The sequence below is a fragment of the Phlebotomus papatasi genome, chromosome 2 (assembly GCF_024763615.1).
Source record: "Phlebotomus papatasi isolate M1 chromosome 2, Ppap_2.1, whole genome shotgun sequence".
Lineage (NCBI taxonomy): Eukaryota > Metazoa > Arthropoda > Insecta > Diptera > Psychodidae > Phlebotomus > Phlebotomus papatasi.
In genome coordinates, this window is record NC_077223.1 from 76054924 (window position 1) to 76082110 (window position 27187).

The following is a 27187-nucleotide window of genomic DNA, read 5'->3' on the forward strand; positions in this document are numbered from 1 at the left end:
CTGGCCACTTGTGGCGCTGCCGTCTACATCGATTATTATTATTTTCCTGTGGCAAAAAACTGCGTGCGGGTTTTGGGCAGAGGGAAACAGAGTGTTTTTATCGGGAAATTGCAGGTGTTGCGTGATAAAATTGTGGTGCTGTGAGAGCCTGCAGGTGCCTGGTGTACAATGGTGTACGAAAACTACATAGAAGTTAATGAAATTCAAGATATACTGGGATTTCTGAAGAGTGTAAGTTTTTTGGATTGTTTTCAGGGTTACGCAGCCTCCAAGTTTACTGGCCCCACTTCTATTTCCAGATTGACTGGTACGACCCGCTGTGTCTGGCCTTAATCTCGTTTCATATTATTGTCACCCTGGCCACACTCTTCACGCGCAATCACGGCAACTTTCAGGTCCTCCTCTTTCTCCTGTTGATCCTTTTGGTGTACTTCTCAGAAAGCATCAATGAATTCGCTGCCCACAACTGGAGGACATTCTCTCGTCAGCAGTACTTTGATAGTAAGGGCATGTTCATCTCCATTGTCTTCTCTGTGCCAATTCTGCTCAACCTGATGCTCATGGTGGTGAGTACACTTTTGGGTTCCTCCTCAATTTAGTCCCAGAAGTAAATGCCAGATGTTCCGGGAACACTCGGGATACTCAAATGAATTTAGTAATAATTGCTGGATTTGATGTACATTGACGAATTTCCACTAAAATTAGGCCGGTGTAATCAATGCAATTCAGATCTGAAAGCCGGTTTCTCAATATGATTGATCTTGTAATTAAAAATTTCTGGGTAAATGATTGATAATGAAAATTGTTCGTAGTTTTACCCGACGTATTGTAGCTTTCAATGTATTTGTTATTGAAAAAATAGACTGTTATCAAAAGTGTAAGAAAATGATAAAAGAATTATGCTGTTTGTGCTCCTGTTCAGTTCTAATTTGCTGAAAAGAGGCATTTGCATATTACTTTGTAGCTGATTTTTTTTCATCATTTGATAAGCTTATTAAGAATGTGGCAAAAATTATCCATAAAATTTGGATTATCGAGTTATTTGGAGGGCAAACAAAAATGTTAAAGGAAAACAAACAATTTTAATTATTATTATTTTGTCTTTTATTAATGAAAATATACTGACATTGATTTAAAACTGAAAATCATGCAAGATGTTATAAAATGTTGCGTGATGTTCCAAAGGGGTTTGATGATACTCTTTGCAATGCTTCAATAACTGTTCTTCAGAGCAGAAGTAAATATTAATGTAAAGCAAAAAAGAAGAAGAAAAAAAAAAACAAATTCTAAAAAAGGGAAAGTTGTCTCAATAATTGCCTTATCGATTGACAAGTTAAATTGCAAATCCGTCCTAGATTTTAAACTTCTCTGAAGGTTGCCTTTTTAGCTAATTGGTCAGACAAAATAGAAAGAATTTTAATTTTTGTTAATGTAACAGCTCCTAAAAACCTCAATTTAGAGCTTTTTGCATTATAAGTCGAATATTTTAAATATTTGATTTAATGTTATCTTTTTGTTTTCCATCATTTTCCACTAAGCCATGTCTCGGTTTAACCCTTTAACGACGAGACAGTTTTCGCTGACCGAAAATCAGCAATAAAAATGAAACCGATAAACAAAAATTGTAAAACGTCTTACATCTAAACAAAATATTTGTGCAAATATTTTTTGCACAAAAAATATTTGTGCAAAAAAACTCATTTCCAATTTCCATAAAAATACCAATTTAAAGTTATCTGACTAAAATAAATTTATTTTTTACTGAAACATATGTCATTCCACTTTGTATATTTTATTTAAAAAATTTGAAAAAAAAACTAAAAATGTGAATTTTAGAAGCAAAAAGAGTTTCAAAAAATTTTTATATTTTCTCACCTAGCGCCTAAACTAAAAGAGATAATGAAGAATGGATGGTTTTTTCGACTTTATTGGATCATAATTATCCTAGAAAACATTGTTTTAGAACGTTTTTTTGCATATTAAAAAAAACACCGTTAGAAGGTTAAATCAATTTTTTATTATGCTAAAAAAAAATTAGACATCATGGCCTCTATTCTGAGACCAAGACCAAGATCAAAATTTCAAGCTGTCAAATATTTCCAAAATCAAGGTTTCATATTCTGACGCGAAGTATTTATGGAACTTACTGTGCTATCACACTAGGATTTTTCAATTTGTAAATTCAATTTAATTTTCAGATGAATTGATGCGTTATTTTGTATTAAAAATCATTTGATTTAATAGATTTTCGCTTATTTATTGATATAGGTAAACTAATACATGGCCAACCAAAACATGTTTAAATATGCTAAAATATCATAAATGCGGTTGCTCAAATTAATTTCAACTCAGCAAATTAAAATGTTAAAATTGCTCAACAATTCCAATTTTAGGTGATATATGCACCCTAATTTTCGTTGTTTCTTTCTGCAAATGAGGTCTAACTATGTGAAGTAGTTCCTCAAATTCTTCAGTAGCCATACGAAAAAAATTGTTGTATCCAAAAAAATCACTAGTTGCGATATCATCATACATTTTTTTAATGAATCCGTGGGCAGATCTCTCTCGGATCCATTTTCTGGCCCACAATCTCTTCCGTTTACCTTGAGACACATTTTTATTGAACATGTATCTTACGTAAAGTAGGAAAATTTCTTCCTCATCACTGGACTCACTCATTTTTCTAATAATGTAACAAAATCACAAATGACAAAATAAGACAACTGGCAATCTGCGCGGCTCTTTTGAATTTAGCAAATTTCTCGCAAAAATGTTTCCTGGCTATGAAAAATTTCAAGTGGTTCTCGTAATTTTAATGCTCAATTTAAAATTAAATTGTGAAAAATCTTAGTGTGATTAGCACCATTAAATTGTCTTAGCTAAAACCAAGATTTAAAAATTTCCCACACTTAACGAAACATCACTTCTGACAAATATCTTCATTTCTGTGCTGAATTTGTTCAAATTTCATCATATAAATTAGGAAAATTAATTATAAGTTGTATTAAATAATGAGAGGCCATAATCGGGAGTAAACGAAGTGCAAACAAGACTTGTGACGTGTGATAAACTCTGAAATGCTTATGGAAGGTATAATTCTTTTGTAGGTATTCTAATAAGGGTGTTGTATTTCGATACGAACATCTAGAAATTATTTACCACTTCGATTAAATTACAAGATTAAACGCGGAATTTTTCATAGTAATTCTGTTTTTGTACCATGTCAGTTATTTCCATACGAAACTCTTCAAATTGTTAGTACAGTAGACTCTCACTCAATCGGCTCTTTCTCAATCGGGCGACAAATTTTGTTGACAGTTTTCACGCTTAATTATGAAGCTAATTTGCTCAAATTCGCGGTGGTTCTTCCTATTTTATCGTGATCCTTTATAATTGAGCGCTTTTTGTGGAATTTACAAAGGCTTTGACGCTAAATTCTATCGCTAAACCGGATGACATTTTGCCCTATATTCCCGATTGAGAGAGAGTCTACTGTATCTTGAAAATTATAAGCACCTCCGAGAGGTTCTTGGAATTATTTCAAGCAAGAAAACAAAAAAAATTTGACGTCTTGAATTCTTCAAATTGGTTTCAGAATTGTAAATTTTGATATCCACACGGTTTGTGTCTTGGATTTCAAGATTCCAAGACATTTTACAGATTTGGACTGATCTTGATTTTTCGATTTCAGAATTCCAAAATCTTGAAATTTTCTTAATCTCGATCTTGATCTTGGTCTCAGAATTTATTGAGGCCCATTATTATGTTTTTTAAAGTCTTCCTTATCCACGTAAAGCGGTCTTCAGACTAGAGGCGAAGTCCAGTTCCCGATGCAAAATCGCATCAAAACTAAGACAAACTATGGCGAATTTGAGTACATTTGCTTTATTTGATAATCATAATCAAATTTGAAAAATGTCAACATTTTTCAAATTTAACTGCTCCCCGAATTAGACCGATCTTAAAAGAGCCGAATTAGCGAGAATCTACTGTACATCATAATATGTTCGCGGATCAGCCTGAGTGCATTTGGGCCCTTTTTAGTGGAAAATTATCCAATTGGTAATTGGATTTGTGCACAATAATTTTTTTTTTTTATAAAAAATGGAGGTTTTATAAGAGTTTTAAGATATCAGCTTAAATGGAAACGTAAAACAATTTTTATGGTTTTAAATATTTTTAAATCTGGTCGGGAAAGTTAATTAAGCGTCACTAGCTCAAAAATTGGAAATCTTTAATCTTGAAAGTGGCTTCAGTACAGCTTTTAGATTAGGAAAATTTCAAAAAATCAAAATTCATGACCCTTTCTCAATCCTTTTGTCAGTCCTGTCTATCCCACTCTTCTTCTTCTTCTTTTAAACATCACACAAAATTCAATTTAATCCTGTCTAATTTGAGGTGAGTAAGAATGAGATAGACATATTCAGAATACTTGAGAGAGAGAGGGATGTAAATTTTGATTTTATGAAAGTTTGCTGATCTAAAAGGTTTACCGAAGGCATAAAAAATTATTTTACAACTTTTATCACTCACTCCATAAAAAAATCAATTTTTAATATTTTTTTTTACCTTTTCCAGGGAAGTTGGTTGTATCAATCAACGCAGCTCATGGCAAAGTTGAAAACGGCTCAGCTTCGGGAAGAACTCCGCAAGAGCCGACAAAACAGTCGACAATCCCTGAAAGACGACTGAAAATCTAAAATGGAAATATCCAGGAATTTTCACCACTTTCTCAACTGATCAGGGCGATTTCTCTGTCATTTTAGTCACAGAGAAATTACTCTGAATAATTGTGATTATTTTTTGTTTTGAAAGAAAGATACATGTTGATGATTTTTTGGGTGAGTCTTTTTTTGTAAATATTTTGTGTAAATTTTTTTAAAAAAGGAGCAAGTCGACCCATGAATAAAAAGCCAAAAATTAAATGGATTTCAATATTCAGTGTTTTTTTATTGTAAATGTTTCGTTTTTGTGTCTTCTTTGCACTAAAGAGGAAGAAAAGTTCAATCTTAAATAAATTAGTTCTATACAATTTTTTTTCTCAAAGAAAAAAAAATAATAAGGGAAAACAATTTAATTGCTGTCCTGGCAACTCTTTTGTGATAAATTCATTTTAGAACTCAATATCGCTAGCAATAAATTATATTCCTGCAAATTTATCTTAAATTAGGGAATATTTTACAATTTTTCTTTTAACCTTTTTCACTGAAAGGTTTAACAGATAACAACTCTAGATTATTATAATTTTTTTTTGAACAATACAGCTGTTCCCTGCGCCTCAAAACATGGCGAATAAATCCATCAGCTACTTCTCCATCATCCAACAGTGTAAATAGCATGAATACTTTTCTTTAAATTCTAACACAGTGAATAAATACTTTTGTCTTCAGCTAAATATGCTAAATATTCTTCCTCAAACATCTCTCATTAGTATATTTTCTCACAATTGTAACACAGTTTAAGTTGCATTCTTCTAAATGTAAATATACAATTTTTTTTTCTACCATCTTCTTCCAACTCTATTGCAATATTATTATCTATTGCACATTAAATATTCTCTCTTTCTACTTGTAGTAAATACTTCTTTTCCCACAAATTCTCTGCCTCTACAAAATATTTTAGGTGCAAGAGGGAATGTTATTTGTTGTCTTTTCTTGTCTTTTTTTTTAATAAAAACTAAATGCAGAGAAAAATGATTAAATACTTTCTCGTTGAATATTTAAGGAAATCGTCTCAGGCTTATTTGATATATATTTTTTTGTTAAAGCAAATCTAGGAATGTTAGGTAATAAATCTAAGTACTTCCATTGTCCTTTTACCTCCTTAAATTTTGGTCAGGAGTCCATCCAAATTGAGAATGGGTGGCAAGTCAATTTCTTCCAAACGAATTTCACAGTGTTTGTAGACTACAACCAGAGGATGAACAAAATTCTCGTCAGTTGTGAATGTTGTATTTTCACCCTGAAAATGAAACATCAGACAAATTTTCCTTATTGTTTTATCCTCATTTGTAATTCAAGCGTCGAAAACAAAATATGCTATCACTAAGATCAAACGCGTGTCTGCTGCAAATTTACATTCACAATATGCAATGCAAATGGAAGTAAATTGTTATGCAAATTTTCGGCTACATCTCTTTCCGTATATAACAGTTATTTTTAACTGCATATGATTTTTGATTGTTGCAAATAGATTTTTTCAGCACATTTTATAATTATTTAGAAATCATTTAGCAAATTGCCTCCCAATGGTAGACAAACTTGCATAATTGTATGTGCATAATTCCGTCAGGTGCATAATCCCGAAGGACTGAGTGTACCTGTCGCGCTTTACAACGGTCGCTACCCATCAAATGCTCCGTCTTTTAGGTTGATTCCTTCTATTGTAATCCTATTGTAATCCTCCGATTTTCTCAAAGTGCTCAGATCGAGCTAAAATTCACAGGGTATATGTTTTGAACATACGTGATACCGAAAATCATAAGCCGGCAATTTCGGGTTCGGCTGGCCGTCCGGCCCTCCGTAGTACGCAATATGTCTGGTTTGGAAAGAGATATCTTCATAATTTTTTTTTTAAATATATCTCCTCGCGCGTACGACGATTTCTGTGCTATTAGTTTTTGAAAAACACATTCTAAACCGGTCAGAAATCACGTTTTGTAGTATATCTCGAAATCTAAGTATGCGATTTTGAAAATTTTGTTTATGGTTTCGGCATATTTTTTGTAAGACCTCAATTAATTCCTGAGCTTGGATATTTTTGATTAAAAAATTGTGAAATTGGCTTGCAGCATATGCTGCGGTCCGGAAAGAGTTAAGGAAAGAACCGCAGTATTTTTCTAAAATGAACTTTGGAGGAGGATCACTCATGATTTGGGGAGCGTTTTGTGCGAGAGGAACCCTATAGAATTACGCTTTACCTCGCATCGAATGAAGAGTCGAGACTACATATCAATCCCCCAAAGAGGTTTGCTGCCATACTTGAATGAGAAATATACACATTTCAGCAAGACAACACCAGTATTCATGTAAGTCAGGAGACGAAGGACTAGATTTCTGCCCAGGGTATTCACATTCTACCCTGGCCCGCCATGTCTCCTGACCTTAACCCTATTGAAAACATCTGGGGAATACTTATGCGAAGTGTTTACAATGAAAATCGCCAATATCAAGACGTGGAAGAAGTCAAAGTTGCCCCGTCAAATCATTATTCTACCTGCCGATTTTACTCTGAGGTTTTTTGAATTTTAACGGTATATTCCAGTGTATTCAGAGAAAATCTGTAGATTTTCTGCTGAATTTCTGCTAGAAAATCTGTAGATTTTCGGCAGAATTTCTGCAGAAAATCTACAGATTTTCGGTAGAATTTCTGCCGAGAAAATCGGCATAGTGTCCATTACTTCACAAAAATATTGTTGATTTATGTAGAAACTGTAGGAGTTATAAAGAAAATGGTATGCTCTGCTTAACAAGCATTACCGATTAAACATTTTAAATAAGTAAAAAGATGCGAGCAAAAATACTAATTTTTTAAAAATCGCCCATTGAATGATACAAAAACACGAAATTTAGGTCGATACTCTGCTTAAAGTTTTCACTTCACTTTTCTCTACTTGTAACACGGCGTCGCAGAATTCTTTATTTTATATAAACACCGTGATATCACAAAAAATAACTCTATTGAATTTTGCAAACTTCAGTGAAAAATTTTTCCATCTCTTCTGACACATCTTGTCTGGAAAGTCTGGAATGTAGAAAAAATCTACAGAAAATCGGCAAAATATCTACACAAATTCGTCAGAGATTCGTCAGAAAATCTGCCGAAATATTCTGACGAATTTTGTCCCAAGCCCAAATAAAATTCGTAAGAATATCTACAGAATTATCTGCAGATATTCTGTAGAGGTGTAGATTTTCTCTACAGAAATCTTAAAGATATCTGCAGATATTATTTGACGGGGCGTTACTTGATGTTTGGCATAACATTCCGGAAAGCACCATCCAGAATCTAATCAGGAGTATGACAAACCGGATTTTTGAGCTGATTCGTAAACATTGAGCTACCACTAAGTACTAAAAGTTCTTTTTCTGATGATTCGTGCGTTTTCTTTCATAAAATTTGAAGTGCGGTTATGGTTTTGTGACTTTGAAAAAGGCCAGTTTCTAACATTTCTTTCAATTTAAAATCTTAATCAAACTCAACCGACTAACCATTGCAATTTTCTTTTCTCAGATGATAAAATGGAAGTATTAAGGTAAAAACTACAATAAAATTTCTATAATTTGTTCAAAATTCGAAAAAATTTAGGTGCGGTTATGGTTTTGTCGCACACTGTATATCTCATTCTCTCGCACTCTTCTTCTTCTCTATGCCGCAAATATACCTGACACAATAATTAAAGGAACCCGTCAGGTGACGAATTGTGTCACTATCCGCTGCCAAATATAGCTCTGCTCCGTAATTAAAAGAAGGAAGAAGCGCTCGCTCGAGGATCACACGAGCTTTGACAAATAGTTGACCTTTCGGGGCCTGATGAGACCATGAGAGAGTTGCATTGAAGATTATGCCCAGGAGTAGAGTGATAACTTTTCGACACTATCGAATCGATAGTATCGATAAATCCATAACTGTTAGATTAAGCGAATGTCGACTTTATACGCATTGTTGTGCCATTCACAGTCACAGAATGTGACTGTTGATAAATATCTATATTAGTTACGGGAAGTCCTGCTATCGTTTAAATTTTTCAGAATCGATAATCGTTAGTATCGAAAATAAGTCATCATGTCACCCCACGTTTTTGATCTGATCAGAAAAAGGAATAATTTCGCCGTAAATGTGTGAGGATAGAAATCAAGGGAAACTCCTTTTTTTTTAGAAATTATAATACCTTGAGAATTTTTAGGATTCAAAATCAACCCATTTGATATTGCCCAGTGCTCAATTCTGGAAAGATTGATATTCATAAGGCAAAAAGCCTGAAAGGAATTGGAGGGCTCATCCTCAACATAGATTTGAAGGTCATCTGCATAAAGATGAAAAGAGCAATTCTGTAATACTACTGGTAGGTCATTGATGAAGAGGGAGAAGAGCAGTGGGCCAAGTATTGAGCCTTGACGAATGCCCATATTTAAGAAAGACGGCGAGGAAATATTCTCATGACTATGTCACATATAAGATTAATATTAAGATTAATACTTTCTGATCTGCGAGAATGCCAACAAAGGATAGCAAGTGTTTTATCTTGCCTCTCTCTTGTGTTTCGCTCGAAAACTGACCGAATCACAGTTGGCACGCATGGAAAATTGCTCGAATTGCCTGTAATACGATTCAGAAAGCAATTAATACGAACAGTAATATCTTACTCATTGTATTACTCCACTCACTCCACTAAAGTGTACTCTTTCTAACACACGTAATATTCCATTTGAAATTTTGCATACTATATACCTCTCTCTTCGGCTTTTCTTAATATTAATCTTATATGTGACACCACGGTCACAATACTTCACGATAAAGTATTCCAAAGAAGTAAGATTGAATAAGGGCCACTGCAGAGGAAGAAAACTTAAAAAGAGAACATAACTTATAGCAAAGGAGATTGTGAGGAAGACTATCAAAGGCCTATAGGCAAGACCGGCGCAATAGGCAAGACCGTTGGCTCTTGGGCGGATCGATTCCCCGGCTTGATTCACTGTTGTGAGTTCGAGTCCCGCCCGGTGCAAAGATCTGAATGTTTAGAAAAAGATATTTTCACTGTGTTACAACGCAATAAAAATGCACCGCCTCGCCCAACAACTCTGGGAGCATGGAAGAAGCATTCACCACACGGGAAGGCGCTCCTGGACCGGTCTACAATGGACTTCGCAGATCCTTCCAACACGGGATATGACATTGTAAAAATGATTACCTTGTAATAAATATCTCGATACGATTAATAATAATAATCAAAGGCCTTAGTGAAGTCCAGCACAGATCAAGAATCACAAAGCGATTTCGATCTATCGAAGATGCAATGTCTTCGAAAGCCAATGCCCAATGGCCTTTTCGAAAGGAGACTGTTTTGATTCAAATTGCGAAATCTGCTCATGAAGAAGAAACTCAAAGGCCTTTGATAGTACAGGAAGAAGACTGATGGGCCTGAGGTCGGCAGGAGATTTGGGATTAGTAATTTTGGGAATAGGAACTACAAGAGCCTGTTTCCAAGAATCAAGGTAGTTTGAAGTTGTGATTATATAGTTGAAAATATCTGTGAACACTGGAAGGATTACCGTTTTAACTGGAAGTATTAATTTTTCTCAAAACAAATCAAAGATCAAAAAGAAAGCTGTACTCACCGAATTCTTTTCCCTCTCCTGAAGTTTTTTCGTGAGTTTCTCAATAAAAATGGGTTTGATTGGGTTCTCACAATCATCCAACGTATACGATTTGATGATCTTTAGCACTTGGGCCGAAGTCAAGCAAGAACAGAGATCGTAGATAGTTTGCACATCTTCCTCAGATTTGCGACTCTGCAGAAGTGAAGATACTTGGATCAGTGGTTGAAGAGGCGTTAGAATTTCCTTTGGGAGTTTATTCTCCCTCGCCCAAGTCTCAATGCATCCCACATTGTAGCGTATCTTCATGCCCGTGATCCACATGCAAAGCTCTTGCCGCAGCATGAGATTATTGAGGGCAATGGCACAAATGTAATACATCAGTTGCTTGAGCACTTGCTCGATATAGCAGTCATCCAGACCGAAGAAACGGAATTGCTTGTAGTAGTGATCAAGTTGATCCACGAGGGATTTGGGTTCGGTACCTTGACCAGGAGGAGACGCCATGTCAAGGGAAACTGTGCGTGATCTACTACTCTTTCCCCGTGCCATTTCATCGTGATCGAGAATGGCCGGGACAATGACGGGTTTTATGAGATCCTGAACTTGACGCACGAGATGTTCATAGAAACTGATAATTTTCTCATAGATCACTTGACGATATTCCGAAAGATCGAAATTCTTCAGTTGTTGTTGATTTTGAGCATCTGTATTGAGCCGAATGTATTCATCAATGCCTCCATATTGCTTCAGGAGATTGTGCAATTTGAGCATATTCGTCAACCAGAGGACTCTATTGTCCGTTGGAGTTCTCGATACATACAGCTTCCTCACTTGCACCACGAAATTCGTGAGAAGTGTCCGGACATGCTGATCTGAATTAATGAGATCTGTGTATCTAATACACATCAAGATGATGTAAGCTGGTAGTCCAGGAAGCAACGTGATAGCTGTGCGAGGTTTAAAATCTGCTGTTAGTCTCTGAATGATCTTCCCTTCGTCTTCTGCGCGATATTTGAAAATTCCCTGGTAAACTTGAGCCTTCCTCTTTACCGTTACCAGATTTTCTGACGCATCTTCAGTCAGTTCTAGGGCATCACTTATTCCATTCTCTCTCAGCCTCGCACTGAGGATCCCATTGATCTTCTTTAGTTCACTGAGTTTCCTCGTCATCTCATTGATTATCTCCTTCTGTTCGACGTAATCTACCACCGTTTTTTCCAGTTCATGCTTCAGGAAGATCAAACTCTGACTGTCCCCAATATCTCCACTCGCCAGAGCTTCCTCCACAATGGCCTGCAATTTATTCTTCTCACTCTTCAGCTCATCATTTTGCTGTGATAGTTCCGCCAGCTTTGCATTATTCTCCTCGGTCAGGGCTGTCAATTCTGACTCAAGTTGCCGATTGACGAGCTTTTGCGCTTGGAAAGCCTCAATTAACTCATTTCCATCCTGAACTCTATCTGCTCCATTGCGCATTGCTGTCCCTCCGAGAGTCCTCAAACTCTGACTCTGCTCAGCTAGAACCACTTTCAGCTGCACGCATTCATCTCTGCGACGCTTCAATTCCTCCTGGAGAGCATCATACTGAGCTTCTAGCTCCTTCTGTTCCACTCCTCTGTTGATACTATTCCTCAGCAACTGATAATCCTGCCGTAGTTTCTCATTCTCCATCTCCAACTCGGATATTTTGATGGAATCTTCCGTGGAAGCTGGCGTCTTGCTATTCTTACTCTCAATCCTCATCAGTTTCTGGTGCAGCATCTCTCCACGATGCTTTTCCTCCTCCACCAACTTCCTCAGCCGCAAAATCAAAGCTGTCGGAGAACTTCCTGCTGTCGGAGTCATCGCTGTCTCCGTATTTCTAACGTCACTCCTTTTCGGTGTTGAAGTTGCTTCCTTTCGGATCTCCAGGGTATTCTTTCCGGACATATAGCCAAAGTCTTCCTCATTCTGACTCGAAGCATTGCTGATTGACCTCGAATGACTTCTGTAGTAATTGGGATTCTCCACGAGACGCTGCAAACGATTAATTTCCTCCTTTAGTAGATAATTCTCCGTTTCCAGGGTATCTTTATCCTTGACAGTCTTCTGGAATGCCTGATGAACTTCATTGGTATCCACTTCTGAGAGTAATCGCGCTCTAATCACTGTTGAATCTTCCTTCTTGGCCATCTCAACCATTTCCTCAACTTGCATCTTTAGTTCTTCATTTTCTCTCCTCCATGATGCTCTCTGTTCATTCCATTTGGTCTCATCTGTTGCCTTCTCCTCAACAATGGCCATCTTTTCATCCCTCTCCCTATCCAATTCCTTCTTCATCACCTCCAGAGCACTATCTCGTTCAGCTAATGCTGCTCTAAGTGCCTTAACTTCATTTTCCATCGCCTTAGCCACTTCAACTTTCTGCTTCAGTTCCGGAATCTCCGATACCTTTACCTTCAGTGCCAAATTCTCCTTGTTGATCTCATCCATCTTCTGTTGCATGGAAATAATTTTATTCTCCAACCCTTTGTATCTCATCTGAATATGAGCAACAGTTCTAGCTTCTGCCTTCATCCTCTTGTACAATTTTCTAGCCAGGAAAGCCCTAATTGCCGCCTGACACAGAACAATTCGCTGCCTCTTGAGGGCAAATCTCCTTCTAGCCAGATACCCACGACAGAATCGCTGAATTTCAGTTGCTTTGAAATTATCCAACTTGATTCTATACCGCTCCCTAGCCAACATTCCCCTTCCGTACGTTTGCAGTCCCAGAGCCGCACGACGCAATCGCAGATACTTCCTCCTACAGATCCATCCTCGAACATATCTCTGCAGCTTAATTGCCGCCCTCTCCCTTCGAATCCCCTCAGCTCTCACCCTAGCCAAATATCCCCGTGAATAAGTCTGAATGAGCAATACCGATCGCTTGATCTTCACATATCGCCGCCTGTAGATGAATCTCCTCACAAAAGATTGCACCTTGATAATATACTTCCGGCGCACATCTGATCGTGTCTGCTCCAAAAAGGCCACTTGACCAGCCCTAAAGAAAATCTGTGTATGCCCATATCTGTATTGATCCTCATCCTGAATCCACGTTTTCACAATATTTGTACACGTTGCCTTCACATTCCAATCCACCAAATGCACACGACGACCGAGCAAACGATACCGCGCATAAAAGTCCTCATAGGTCCAACGCGATGGAAAACCAGCTGCAGAGATGCGAACTGTCTCGAGAACACCACAAGCACGTAGTTGCTGTACTATTTTTGCCGGTTCCCAATTGAAGGCCTTCTTGTCTTCATTGGGCTGGACAGCAAAAGAGGAAATAACAAGTGAAATAAATTATTTACAGATGCCACTTTAGGAATCAAGGATAAAGCAATTACACTGACATGCAGAATAATTTAAAATGCAGAAGAATTTTCACAAAATCAATGAGTGAATCCAGAAATTCTCATGCAATTTGCATAAGTTTAATTTATTTATTTGAACTTAATTTTTTACTTCTCATTCTGGTTTTCTATTGCGCTATTGTGTTTATTTAACAATGAGATACTTTTGGGAAATAAATATTTATTTACTTAAAAATTAAGAATTTTGCTAAATCAACCAGGAGTCATTTTTAAAGCTGAAAAATTGGTACGAAGCGCGTGTGTGTTTTCTCTGTTGCACGTGTAAGCCCAGTAATAAAATAAATGGAGACTTGTATGTACAGTGAGTGTCAATAGTTTGTTGCCTAATGCATATTTGAGAAATCAAGTGAAAAGAATGATAGAAAAAAAAATACTTTTTCAAATTTTTCTTTTTGCAGATGAGTTCTCTGTAATCCACAGATATTATTTATATTTTTCAAAAAAAAAAGTTAATTTTATTTCACATCAAAAATAATTATTTTCCAAAAGTTGGTCATTTTTGAAAAACCAAAAGTTTGTTGCCTCATTTAAAAAAGTAATTTAAAACAGTCCAAACATGCAACCAACTTAATGTTAACCGGTTACATTTTGAGCTTAGGTCATTTGAGAGGCAAATGGTGCATTTGTACATTTTGAAGGTTGTCAATGGTAATTATATGTGTATAAGAGTGATGATAAATAACAAGAAATAATCTATTTTTTGATAATTCATAATTTAGGGTAAAATGGCAAATTACAAAAAGTTGAAAGGTGGGAAATCGTCCAGAGATACTGGTGGAATGAATCGGCGTCGCTTAATTGCGAAATTTTATGGAAACTCACGAAAGGTTACATATAATGCCCAGCGCACAATAACTTTTGTTTGTAAGCATGTTTTCTAAATTTTCTATGAGAGTGAGCGAGATAACTAGATCTAGATCTCACTCACTCTCATTGAAATGTCAAAAACATGTTTACAAAACAAAAGTTATTGAGCGTTGGGCATAATGGTCAAATACGTCAAATATCATAAAGATGAGGCACAAGTACACCTGAAAAACGCTACTTGTAGACCCAGGGTTTCGACTCAGAGAGTCGAAAACCGTACTGTAAGTATCTCTGATAGTAACTCCATGATGTCTACTCCAAAAATTCAGAGTCAGTTGGTTACAGAAGGCATACAGTAGGGTGTTTCAACGAGGAAATTTTTTTTTCTCAAATCCCTAAAATCTAATCATATTTCCGGGGTTTCCTATTGAAGCATTTGCAGACACTTCAGAAAAACTCTTTTTGTTCACGAAATAGGGAATTATTTCATTTGAAAATTTCACGTACCGTTAACATGAAGATTAGCAATTAATTTAACTAAAATTACCCAGAAATATGGCATAAATATTAAACAAAACGAATAAAAAACAGTCACCTCATTGTGGCTTAAATTGGAAAACATGGTCAATCGATGAAAAATTCGATGGTGAAAAGGCACACTTTTAATTTTTCGGAGGAATTAGCTAGTTAAAATTTGTGAATATGAATGGATTTTCGCTTTATTGGGAGCAAAATTAACTAAATAATGAAACTGTGGTATAGAAAATATACAAATATAATAATTTAGTACTGTATTTATCATAAAAACAATGACGTTTCCATTTGGAGTAGCGAAAAATTTCCATTTGAAGCAGGTTTTGAATTAGCTTAATTTACCTTTTCGCTTTACAAACACCGAAGATATAGTAAGGTCAAGTTATTTTCATTTATAGCTCGTGTTAAGGTAGAAAAAAATATATAAATTGAAAATAGAAGTTCCAAGATATCCGACATCGAAATTTCGAAAATTTATTTTTCGATTTATCGGACCTTCGATTAAATCGGCTGAAATTGGCTGGGTTGCAGTACTTCACCATAGCTTTATAAAACACCAAAATTTTTCGAATTCCGAAAATTTGTTTTTTGTGACCCCTTCTAGCTCGGGTCAGGGTAGTCAGCAGGAGGGCTTATTTTTTTTTAATCAAAAACTCTTAGACCCAGCTATAACAGACTAAAATTTGAGATTGATCGATGTCATAGGGGCTTAGTTATTGAGAAAATAAAATTTTGGGGTATTCCAAAATGACATCACCTACTTCTAACCGCCCATCGACATTTAGGCTTTGTCGAAAACCGCTTATCGACCTTATCGATATCTCCCTCCATTTTCTCTCTAAAAGCGGTTATACGACAGACGGGATGGGACGGGACGGCCACGAAAATTGATTTTTATGGCTCCGGTACATCTTTTAGATCAGGAAAATTTCATAAAGTAAAAATTCACATCCCTTTCTTTCTTAAAAGTTTTACATAGGTATGTATGTCCTATTCTTTCGCACTCTTCTTCTTATTTTAAACATCAAACCAAATTAAATTTAGTTCAGTCCAATTTTAAATTCGATAGAGTTGGATAGACTTATGCAAATCGTTTGAAAAAGAAAAGGAATGAATTTAATGAAATTTTACTGTTCTAAAAGGTGTGTCGGAATCGGAGGCATAAGCGCATATAATCGTGATCTAGAAGTGTCAAAACGTGTAAGGGCAGAATCACATTGACAATAAAATGCTCGCTATGGCCTCTCCGTATTTCGTTAATTTACGCATTTTCATTGCAATTCTTAGGCAAATTCTTGATTACCGTATTACCTTATCTCATACTCGGTGAAAATAATATAAGAAAATTGAAGAAATAAAACGAAAATTCGATAAACGATGAGCAAAAAAAAAAACTGTAAGAGAAATGAATCGTAGTTTTTTTGCCCACCGTTTATCGCATTTTCGTTTTATTTTTTCAATTTTCTTATATTATTTTTACCTAGTACGACCAAGTATGAGATAAGGTAATACGGTAATTGAAAATTTACGTAAGAATTCCAATGAAAATGCGTAAATTAACGAAATACGGTGAGCATTTTACTGTCAATGTTATTCTGCCCTAAATCCAAATTTTGGACCCGATCTGACGAGATCAGATTTCACCTGTGACCACAAAAGCTTTGATTAAAAATGTAATCATTTTTAATCAAAAAGAATAAAAAGAAATCCTCCAAAAAATTGCACTGTCGAGATTCACTCATTGAAAATTTAGTAATGTTTAAAGCAATAAAAAGTAAAAGAATTTTATAGTATTATTTAAAATAGACTCACTTTGATGCATCGCACGTAATGCGGCGTCGTTGAGTGCAGGGTATTTATCAGGAGGGTCAAACTCTCCCTGAACTGCGATCCCACCGTTTGCTTGTGCTGCTTCGAAGGTGTCAGCTGCAAGAAACAAAAATCCAGTTATTACTCTTTTTATCAAGGAATTTCTTTTACACATTAAATCGTGCTGTTAGTCAAATAAGAAAGTAAAAGCATTAGTATATATCTTTTTTTATATGCATATTGAGAAAATGAAAGAAAAGGAATTTGAATGGAAAAATGAGTATGGAACTAACTCTTTTCCTGGCTTCTCCTGATTGCTGCAAAAATTCCATGAGAAAATCGAATTAAAAAATAAAAGTCTAAAATAAAGTTGACAGAAGTCTTTCTTACCTGAACTCTCGAGGCACTCACGACGACCCTTGTGCCCGATTGACTTGGCTTTTTCTCTCCATCCACTCCATCCAGATCCATTAGATGATGGCACAAACCCATACGGGATTCTCGGAAAATGTTTACAAGTTCCTTGGACACGGTATCACGATTCTTCTCCAGGAATCCATGAGCTGTGTACTCCACACGATCAGAAAAATGTTCAACGACAAAGCCAGCTGAGCCAAATCGTGTTTTCCCAAAATGTTTGTACTTGGCACATTTCTCAGACAACTTCCCAACCCACGATTCATCGCTACCCCGTGGCATTTTACATTCCTCATCCAGAAGATCCAGGACACCTAATTTTGACTCTATCAAATCAATGCATGGCTGATTGTCATAGAAATCGATCATTTCCCATTTGATACCCTCCTTGAGATACTCTTCCTGTTCCAATTTGAACACGTGCTGATTGAATTGCTGCTGCAACTTCTCGTTGGCGTAATTGATGCAAAATTGTTCGAAAGAATTCACATCGAATGTCTCAAAGCCATAAATATCCAGGACACCAATAAATGAGTGTTCCTGTGACTCGCTCACGAGACTTTTATTAATCACTTCCACAATATACTGGAAGAGTTTTGCATAAATATGCTTAGCCAGAGCATCTCTGGCTGCTTCAGCTGCTTCACGATTTATCGGAATCTCCACAAGTTCATTAACACTTTCAATTTGTCTCATTGTCAGCCACTTCCTGAGTCCACTGAAGTTCAACTTGAGCAATTCACTGAGGATTCCTAAGTGGAGATCATCGGCAGCTGTTGAGCATCCTTCGTTGTCCACTTCCTGGGAGTCTGGGAGATATTTGGGTAGAAATTTGACATTTCCCAGATGCAGAATTCCCGCTAGGATCTTCATCACATCATTTATCTCATCCTGACGGAATCCCAGTGTCTGCAGGGCTGCAACTGTCTCAGCGAACTGATTGACATCCGACACTTTTGCAATATCCGGAGATTCTCCTTGGTTTAAGTATAAAAATTTGTCCTGATGATCTGCAAGAAAACAGATATTGCCAAAAGTTCTGAAAGATTGCAAACTTTTGGATAATAAGGGAGGTAGGGACTTGGGGCTTTGTTTATGAGCCGTCGAATGAATTATTTACCTATTTGAATATTTTTATTTAAACTCGAAAACAGAGCAAAGCAAGATATAAGAAGAGGCTAAACCTAAACTCCTGACGGAAGGAATATAGCGGTATCTTCGCTAGTACATGCCTTCACTGAGAAAAAAAGAGGGTGCGATTAACATTTTTTCATCAGAAATTTAACACATTTTAAGTGTAAAAATATATCAACATTTTTTAATGTTAATTTTACACCTTATTAAGGGTAAAATTAACATGAAGAAGGGTACCTTTAACCCCTAATACACCTAAAAAGGGTAATATTTACACCGATTTTGGATCAATACTGCAGGGTAAAATTAACATTTCCGGAATGTTATTTTAACTTTTTCGGTTTTTTTTAGTGTTATTGCATGCATTGACTCAACCCTTGGCCAAGGTTATTAAAGGCCATAATTCTTGTGCTAAGTTTAATAGGGCTAAGTAGCTTCCAGGGCACTCAATGGGTTAAGTCGGTCAAGAGGTAAAGCACTCGCTCTATGATGCAAAGTGTTCTGGGTTCGAATTCCCTTTGGGTCACCAGGAATTTTTCTAGCGTTAAAGGTGTTCGGATTTCATTCAGTGAGCTTCACTGCACTTGATTCCACGGGCATGGGACTGACAACCTCATCCCGTACAAGAAAAAATAATAATACATGTCTAGAAATCCCCTTGCGGGAAGGCCTTATTCCTACATGGAATGTTGTGCCGGCATATTATTATTATTACAGTAGACTCTCGTTCAATCGACTCTTTTTCAATCGGGCGAATAATGTTGATAATTTTCACGTTTAATTATGAAGCTAATTTGCTCAAATTTGCTGCAGTTCTTCCTATTTTATCGTGATTCTTTACAATTGAGCGCTTTTTGTGGAAATTACAAAGGCTCTGACGCCCAAATCTATCGTTAAACCGGATGACATTTTGGCCCAAATGCCCAATTGAGGGAGAGTCTACTGTATTATTAAGTAACTTCCAGTACCAAGTAAGCTTCTTACCAAGGCATTACGCGCAGTACTAAAGCTTATAGAAAATTCCTTTTCTGAATTTTTGTGACTTTAGAAGTGCACTATAGCCAGATAGCAGGGAATTTTGCCTGAGTTACCTTGAAGAGGCAACTATTTTGCCAAAAGATAGGTGGCGTATGCCCGAGACGTAAGGCTGAAAAGCTAAAAGCACTAAATCGCTAGAGACAATCTATCAGTCACAAGTAATCCAAATAAATTTATTGGCTGAAAACCTACAAGAGCATTTTCGATAAATATTTTGTAAAACTTTTTTAACAATTTAATGTTGCTATATTTTGCAAGAAATGCGGAAGCAGCTATCGTCAGGGCTCTTTAAAACCGGAATGTAATTAAACTTTCCGTTTTTCGAGACATAACTTGGTACAGGGATACTAGTAGCATTTTAAAATGCTTTGGTGACGGTCTAAAAAAAATGCTTGATCCCTAGTCATCGTTCTTAAAGTGAAGAAGCAAATTGAACAAAATCTGCGTCACATGTGCAAACAAACGATCTCTGAGACGCATAGATCGCAAATAACCATGAAATAAATATTGTTAGAGGACCTCTATATGAAGCCTTAAAAATCTTGAAAAAGGAAGAGACATCGTCGATCCTCATAAAGAAGTTATGCTTGATCGACGAAGGAGTAAATTCGCAGCACGTTCATGGTCAGGACTAAAAAGTAGAAAAGTGTCGATGAGCTGAAGGCAGCCCTTCCTTGTGAATAGCAGGACATTCAGAAGGCTGACATCCGTGCAAACTACGATGTATTTTCTGACAGACTTAAGACCATAGTCAAGTCAAAATAAGATCGTATTGAACAAAACTGCTAATATTCTAAAATTTTGATGTATTTACTACCATTTTTTCTTTATTTAAAAAAAGTTGAACAACAAATGAGGATAATATAGCGCTTTAGTTTGTTGCATTTTTTTCAGCCACCCTGTATTCACCCGATTTCGTCAAATAATTAATTAAAATTAATTAACTCAGTACTTTGGAGTTTAAATGATAAAAGATATCAACTTGCAGTCTTCGGCGACCCTTAATAAAAATCATCATCTCCAGACGCTATTTTCCTTTTCCGTTCAGCCCCTCCATCCCTCTAAAACCAGGTTGTTTTTTTTGGTTTTTCTCAAAATTAGCCCAAGCTTTTCCAATGATTTTCGGATATGTTTTAGAGGTACCCGAAGCAAACATTTCGTCCAAACATATCTGTGACGGAAAAAATCGCCATTTTGAATTATTGAAGAACAAAAATTAATCATTTTGGAAGGCTCATTTTTTAACCGATTTGGAGAAATTTGGGGTTTTTGGAAAGGTATTGAAATTCCGAACCCAACTGCGTTGGTCTTCATTGGTAATTAATCGGTTAATTACTGATACACTCAGTCCCGGCATTATTCATTTCGGGATTATGCACCTGACGGAATTATGCACATACAATTATGCAAATTTGCCTACTATTGGGGGTCAATTTATTAAATCATTTTTGAAATACGCCTGAATGTATACTAATTTGCGACGTGGGAAATTTGAAAACGCTGTCTTTCTTCTCAGAATAAAACTTTAATTTCTATTATTAGGGGAACATTTTTAAATATTCTAACCACTTATTGAAGAACTCTGGCCAAAAAGTACTGTTTGTTAATGCATTTCTAATAAACCGATTTATTCAAAAGAAAGCCCCTGAGGGTATGCAAATTTTCTCGATGAACAATGCCATTTTGCGCGTTTTTTTCGGTCAGAAAATGTGCATAATCCCGAGACTGTGAGTGTAGTTAAATGATTTTTGCGGAAATTATTTTTTTACTTGACCTTAAATTTGTTCCCGAACTAGAGGTCAAGCGGTAACAGATATCGGTTTCCGGTTTTCGATGACCACCCCATAAGTAAGCATTATCTCGGACATTTAACTTTTAACTTTTATCTCTTCCTTTAACCCCCTCTATCTCCTCCAAAACCATGTATTTTCCGGCAAAAAACTGGATTAAATGTATTTCTGTCTCTTTGGGTTCAAGAAATTAAAATTATCCTATTTATAATTAATGGACAGAGTAAAATTATTTCATTTAAAAATAAATACTTCTGAATGTAATCTCATCAATTTAGTGCTCTGTATTGCTTCAAGAATAAGTCAAATCAATTTATAAAGTTTAAAATTATATCAAAAATCCATTTTAATTGAATTCATTATAACATTATATGATTAATTTAATAAAATGGATCATTCAATTTTTAAGTAAGAAAAGATAAACTATTTAAATTTGTTAAATAGTGTACATTTTCTCTGTGTCTGCTGTAACAAAGAAAATATTGACTTACCAAGCATTAATTCTGGCCACTTGTCTCTAGCTGCGCACAATTGATAGAAAATGTGATAATTTCTCTCTCCAGCTGCCTGAAAAACCACTCTTGACTTCTCCAGCAAATAAGTTTGCATTGTAGCTCCTATCAGGGACCTACCCCCAATGTCGCTGGTGAAGAGAAGTTTGGTGAATTTGCCAAACCTCGAACTGTTGTCATTCCGAGTGGTTTTAGCATTTCCAATCGCCTGAAAAGTTAAAGACCCCAATTGAGCTCGCACGATAAGATAGTGCTCACAGAAAAAGTCAAATATTTGCTTCTATTAACACTCCCTAAAAGTAATTTTAAAAGCTTTCAATTGACGAAAAAAGAATCTGTACCGAAACCATGGTTGGATTTACAAGCACCGACTTCTGTTTCACTTTCAACACTGACCAAGAGGAAAGAGATCCACCGGTCTGTTGCCCCTTTTTTTTTGCTTCACAATTGAAAGCAAAAAGACCACCACAACATTGTAATGCGATTTTTTGGTAAATTAATTTTTAAATATTTATGGGACTCTTTTTATAGCATTTAAGTGCTAATCGATGGAGAAGGAAAAGTTTCTCTGTTATTGCATAAATGACGCAAAATATTTTAAAATTATTTATGAAAAATTCAAGGGGGGCATTTCTTGAAATCTCTCACTTAGGGTAAGTGTGCTAAATTCCGGCCAGCTTGCAATTTCGGCCATATTTTTTATTCCTCGAATTTCTATCAATTTTTAGTTTTTGGATAATCTTGAGATTGTACAATGCAAAAAAATAACAAAAAATGTCGCTTCGACGAACAAGATGATCTGAAAAAGATATTTAAAGAATTCTGGAAGGGCAAAGAACTATGAGAATGAAGGTGACCGAAATAGGCCACCAATGCTATGTCTACATTTTTATTCATTTTAAAATGTATTAAGAATGATTTTAGAGAAAATAAAGATGATAAATTATCTACAAGGTTCCAAGCAACATTTCTTATAAAAGAGTAACAAAAATATTCAATTTTTATTAAAAATATTACATTTCAAACATGAGACTTTGTCGCTTGCATGTAACTATGCCGAAATTTGGCACACTTAATGAACCACTTTTTTTTAGACAAGGTCGAAAGGTTGATTTATAAAAAATTAAAATATCTAAAAAATAAAATACTTTTTAATTAATTTTAGTCAACAATACTAAATTATATTCTTTGTTTTTTTTTAATCTTAATTTTATCATTGTTTTCTAATAACCCTTATAAGCGAGCTTGAGTAATTTATGATTTCCACTTTGAAATCATAAAAAAGGCGTGGCTTATTTTTCATGGAAGGTTTTCCATTATTAGATTGAAGTAAACTAATTGAGGCAGCTTGAAAGTCAAATAGGGTGAAAGGAACGTCTATTGACACTTTAAGAACTCGTGTCAGCACCTATTGACACCCTACTTTGTACTATTTGGGATATGAAATTTGAACATCTCTGTTTATAGTTAAAGGTATATTACAGAAAAAAACGTTATATTACTTATATTTTATTAGATACATTAAATAATTTTCAACATTTTGACAAAAATGTCAATAGGGGTTCCCTGTCGAACAGACGTTCCTTCGACCCTAATATGTTCATAATCTTTGCAAAAAAAGATAAAGTAAAATTACTACCATTAACACTTCTTAAAAAAGAAACCTAAAATTATGGGCGGGGCTTATTTACAAGTTCTACAGCCACGTGAAATGAAATTATATTTTTAAGGCAAATTAATCCTATTTTCTTATTATTTCAATAAAAATATATTTTAATTTATAACTCAAGACTCACTTTTTAGCTTCAAATATTACAAAAAAAAAACGTTTATAAAAAGTTCCATAAAAAACTTTAAATTTTAAATTTATTTCATAATATTCGCCGAAATAATTCAAGAACTACGACGAGCAAATTTGTTCAAGTCGCGGTACAATATCTGCAATATTTTTACAAGGAAGAGTGCAAAATAAGCTTCACATTTTATTAGGCTTGATGAGCCTCTGGATAAACCTAGATCAGTTTATTTCTTAGCGAGATTCTTAACGTGAGCAAACTCGGATTGCATGTAATTTTGGATTTGAAGTACAAATTGAGAAATATTCAAACAAAAATGTAGGTCAAAATGGTTAATTAGGATCGGAGATATAGGCCGGTCAATTTTTCAATTTATACCCCTTATAGCTCGGATCAGAAGGCCCGAGCGAAAATTTACTTTTTAATAATAGCACCCCTAGCGGTAGTTTTACGAACTTTCTATGAAAAGATGTGGCACTTCGGGAGAGCTTTCCAAAACGTCCTCATTGATCAAAGTCTGACAATTAGAACCGTGAAAAAAATTTGACCCCTTCCAGTTCGGTTCAGAAGGTCTTGGAATTTCCGACAAAACTGAACCGGTTCCAATTGAGTCTGAACCGGTAATGAACCGGTTCATAAGCGATAAAAAAATTTATCTGAAAATCAATCCTATTATTTAAAATTAGTTTAGGGGATCGTTTGAGAGATTTTTGAATCGGTTCAAATCGGTTGAGAACCGGTAAACGGTAAATGATGCGAAAGTACTTTTGCGGTATAGCATCGAGCATTTCGCAAAGCCTGGGACGATTTGCCACCCCTTTTTTAAATCGAATGCTCTAAGAGACCCAGCTATATCATACTAAAATTTGAACCAAATCGAGAGCAGCTAGACGGACGGACGGGAAAGTTTTTTAGCTATCATATTTTCAAGATCGGGAAGCAACTAAACACATTTTGGCAAAGTTTGAGGGCGATCGGAGAATATGAGATTTTGTGATGATTACAATATTTGGGATTCTGAAGAATCTCACTTAATAAAAGAAATCGCCTGGTTTCGAATTAAGCCACTGAATAATACATCAGACGGAAAGGAAGGATGTATTAGGGAAACAGAAGAAAAAACGTTCCTTATGGCTCCGGCACACCTTTTAGATCAGGAAAATTTCATGAAGTTGAGATTCGGATCCCTTTCTTTCTCACATGTTTTGCATATGTCTTTCTCATTCTTTCGCACTCTTCTTCTTCTTTCAATTTAGATCAATCGAATTTGGTATGCGAAAGAATGAGATAGTCATATGCAAAACATGTGAGAAAGAAAGGGTTTCGAATTTCAACTTCATGAAATTTTCCTGATCTAAAAGGTGTGCCGGAGTCATTAATTTTTAATTTGATTTTTTTAGAGGATGGGGGTGTCACCGTTAAACGAAAATAAAAATAAAAATAAAAAATGACCCGATACGTTTCCAAGTTATTAAAAAAATATGTTTTGGAGTAGCAGAAGAGTTATGATAGAAAAATTAAAGGCCAATTTATGGTAGGGCCTCTGAAGACTCCAAGTCTTTATCTCGAAGCGATTGGTCTCTTTAAGTTTCGAAATATTAAGAACCAATTTAGAGATTCTAGAAGAGCACAAACAAAAATAAATATTTTTTCTTCCAATTAGAATTAAAATATTGATGGTGTATATTAATAATTGGCCAATGTTAAGTTCCTCAAATACGTTCCGAATTTCCCCAGAGATTGTGACTGATACAAAAATATGCTCATAAATCTTTTCTGACTTTGCTATTGTGCCCCTCCCCTCTCCTATCAAACTTTACTCTAGCTCTTTAGTGAGCTTCCATGCAATAATTAGCTGACAGAGAAATCATTACCTCCATTATGGGACTGCTGGCGAGAACTTTACGCTCAATCTGCGTCTCAGACTCACTTCCGCCCACAGCGGCAAAGTATCTCATAGCATATTTGGCCGATACTGTCTTTCCCGCACCAGATTCGCCACTCACTGCAAGAGATGGAAGAAGTGTGAAAATAGCAAGACAATCGCCAAGTGGGGGAGACACCAAGTACCTATTATACTCTGATTGCAGTTCTCACGTTCCAATTTTGTGTAAGCCTCTTCGGCAATAGCAAAGATGTGGGGCTCCAGCTCCCCCATTGAGTGCCCCCTGTAGGCTCGGATGAGATCCTGCCCATACAGAGCCATTTCTTTGTAGGGATTTATGGCCACGAGGATGATTCCGCAGTATGTGTAGATCTTCTGGCGTTCACAGAAGCGCACCTGAAGATTGTACAGGACATCCGGCTCATGGAGGTATGAGAGGGCTGTGAGGTCATTCTGACCAATGAGAATGGGAGGATTTCGAAGTGGAGGCAAATTCTTTTCACTTTTCACTGGGATTTCTCGTTTCTGCAGATCTGCCTCCACTTCAAGGTGAACACTCTTGTCACCCCGATTGAAGTCTCTCAGGAGACTTGCCTTCTCCCAAACATTCTCCTGGTTGGGTATCCAGACACGTGCACCCTGGAACCGTGAGACAGCGTGGTAATTGATTGGATGTTATCGAAAAATTGATAAGAGCCAATGAATCAATTCTGACTTAATCATTTTTTTTTAAATTTAAAAGACTTTCTCAAGCCCAAATTTCTACAAGATTGTAGAAAAATCTCCCACAATCATCACTGCGTACTGGGCGTTGGGGGTCATGGCAGATTTCTTGGACAAATGGGGTCAGAGAGTGACCCCAAAAGAGGCTTTTGTATGGCATCCGGACTCACCTTCACATATAGCTCATATATCGACATTTTCCTGGTTTTTTTCACAAAGCTCTTTGCACTTGATCACTTTATCACACCACTCTTCTATCGATTAATACGCGGACACATGATAAAATCGGAATTTAAGACGGAAAAAATGAGGAAAGAAAATTCAACAATCGAAAGAAATGCACTGCTGGCGTGAACTCTATTCTTCTTCTTGTTCTATTTGAATATGAAGATTTACCACTAGATGGATTTGTGATTTTAGACACAAACCTACAATTTTTCCCACAGTTCATGCACACAGCACAAGAAACAAATTCAAACTGTGGAAACCAACAGAAAGAAGATAAAATTTTTGTGGCCAACTTTTCCTATTTTTATATTCTTTTTTTTCCTTTTTTTTAGAGAAAAAGAATGAAGAGTGAAAACAACTATAATCACATTTCTCGTAGAGTAAATGTCCTAATTCAAAACCATTTCCAGACGCTTTAACTTTGACAGAAGATTCAAAACATTAAGTTCATATTTTTTCTGATGAGAATTACATAAATTTGCTCCTTGACTCTTCTAGAATGTAACTGTTTAGTGAAAATTCTTTAGATATAATTTGAAAACTTCTTAAATACAAGAAAAATACGCGAGCGTAAAATGCTTCTATTGGAAACAAATTAATCCAAATGGAGACAAGGGAAAGTTCCTAATTGGAGACAAACAGTGTAAGTGAAACCGCGACGAAAGGCTTCCAAAACCTTGTTGAGTTGCTCCTGAGTCCAGGATTTGTTCTTATTCTGTTAAAGTATGAAAATTAGCAACCAACGGCTATGTTTGAATTTAAGAAATTAGCTTTGTATAAACTTCAGTTGTCTC

At 35.8% G+C, this 27187-nt stretch overlaps 2 protein-coding genes across 3 annotated transcripts; one reads left to right on the forward strand and one right to left on the reverse strand.

The window, feature by feature from the left end:
- Positions 1-30: 30 nt before the first annotated feature.
- Positions 31-4935, forward strand: LOC129804430 (transmembrane protein 18). Its single transcript, XM_055851697.1, has 3 exons — positions 31-231; positions 300-566; positions 4579-4935. The coding sequence occupies exons 1-3, from the start codon at positions 169-171 to the stop codon at positions 4690-4692; spliced, it is 444 nt and encodes a 147-aa protein (XP_055707672.1). The 5' UTR covers positions 31-168; the 3' UTR covers positions 4693-4935.
- Positions 4921-26546, reverse strand: LOC129804429 (unconventional myosin-Va). Of its 2 annotated transcripts, XM_055851695.1 has the most exons (9): positions 26336-26545; positions 25628-26081; positions 25432-25562; positions 21741-21969; positions 17261-18297; positions 17164-17187; positions 16874-16987; positions 10338-13613; positions 4921-5961 (listed from the first exon to the last, which is right to left on the reverse strand). In XM_055851695.1, the coding sequence occupies exons 1-9, from the start codon at positions 26360-26362 to the stop codon at positions 5824-5826; spliced, it is 5430 nt and encodes a 1809-aa protein (XP_055707670.1). In that variant the 5' UTR covers positions 26363-26545; the 3' UTR covers positions 4921-5823. The 2 variants fall into 2 exon arrangements, with proteins under 2 accessions (XP_055707670.1, XP_055707671.1); XM_055851696.1 differs by lacking the exon at positions 17164-17187 and having other exon boundaries at positions 26336-26546.
- Between the last annotated feature and the right edge of the window lie 641 nt (positions 26547-27187).

What these genes read in the sequence shown, in the direction of transcription:
- LOC129804430 (XM_055851697.1), top strand. Translation starts at nt 169, where the DNA reads ATGGTGTACGAAAACTACATAGAAGTTAATGAAATTCAAGATATACTG. An exon ending in TACTGGGATTTCTGAAGAGT is followed by an intron (nt 232 to 299) that starts GTAAGTTTTTTG and finishes TTCTATTTCCAG; the next exon opens with ATTGACTGGTACGACCCGCT. An exon ending in TCAACCTGATGCTCATGGTG is followed by an intron (nt 567 to 4,578) that starts GTGAGTACACTT and finishes TACCTTTTCCAG; the next exon opens with GGAAGTTGGTTGTATCAATC.
- LOC129804429 (XM_055851695.1), bottom strand. Translation starts at nt 26,362, where the DNA reads ATGTCGATATATGAGCTATATGTGAAG. An exon ending in TGAGTGCCTCGAGAGTTCAG is followed by an intron (nt 17,188 to 17,260) that starts GTAAGAAAGACT and finishes GAATTTTTGCAG; the next exon opens with CAATCAGGAGAAGCCAGGAA. An exon ending in CAGGAGAAGCCAGGAAAAGA is followed by an intron (nt 16,988 to 17,163) that starts GTTAGTTCCATA and finishes TGTTTCTTGCAG; the next exon opens with CTGACACCTTCGAAGCAGCA.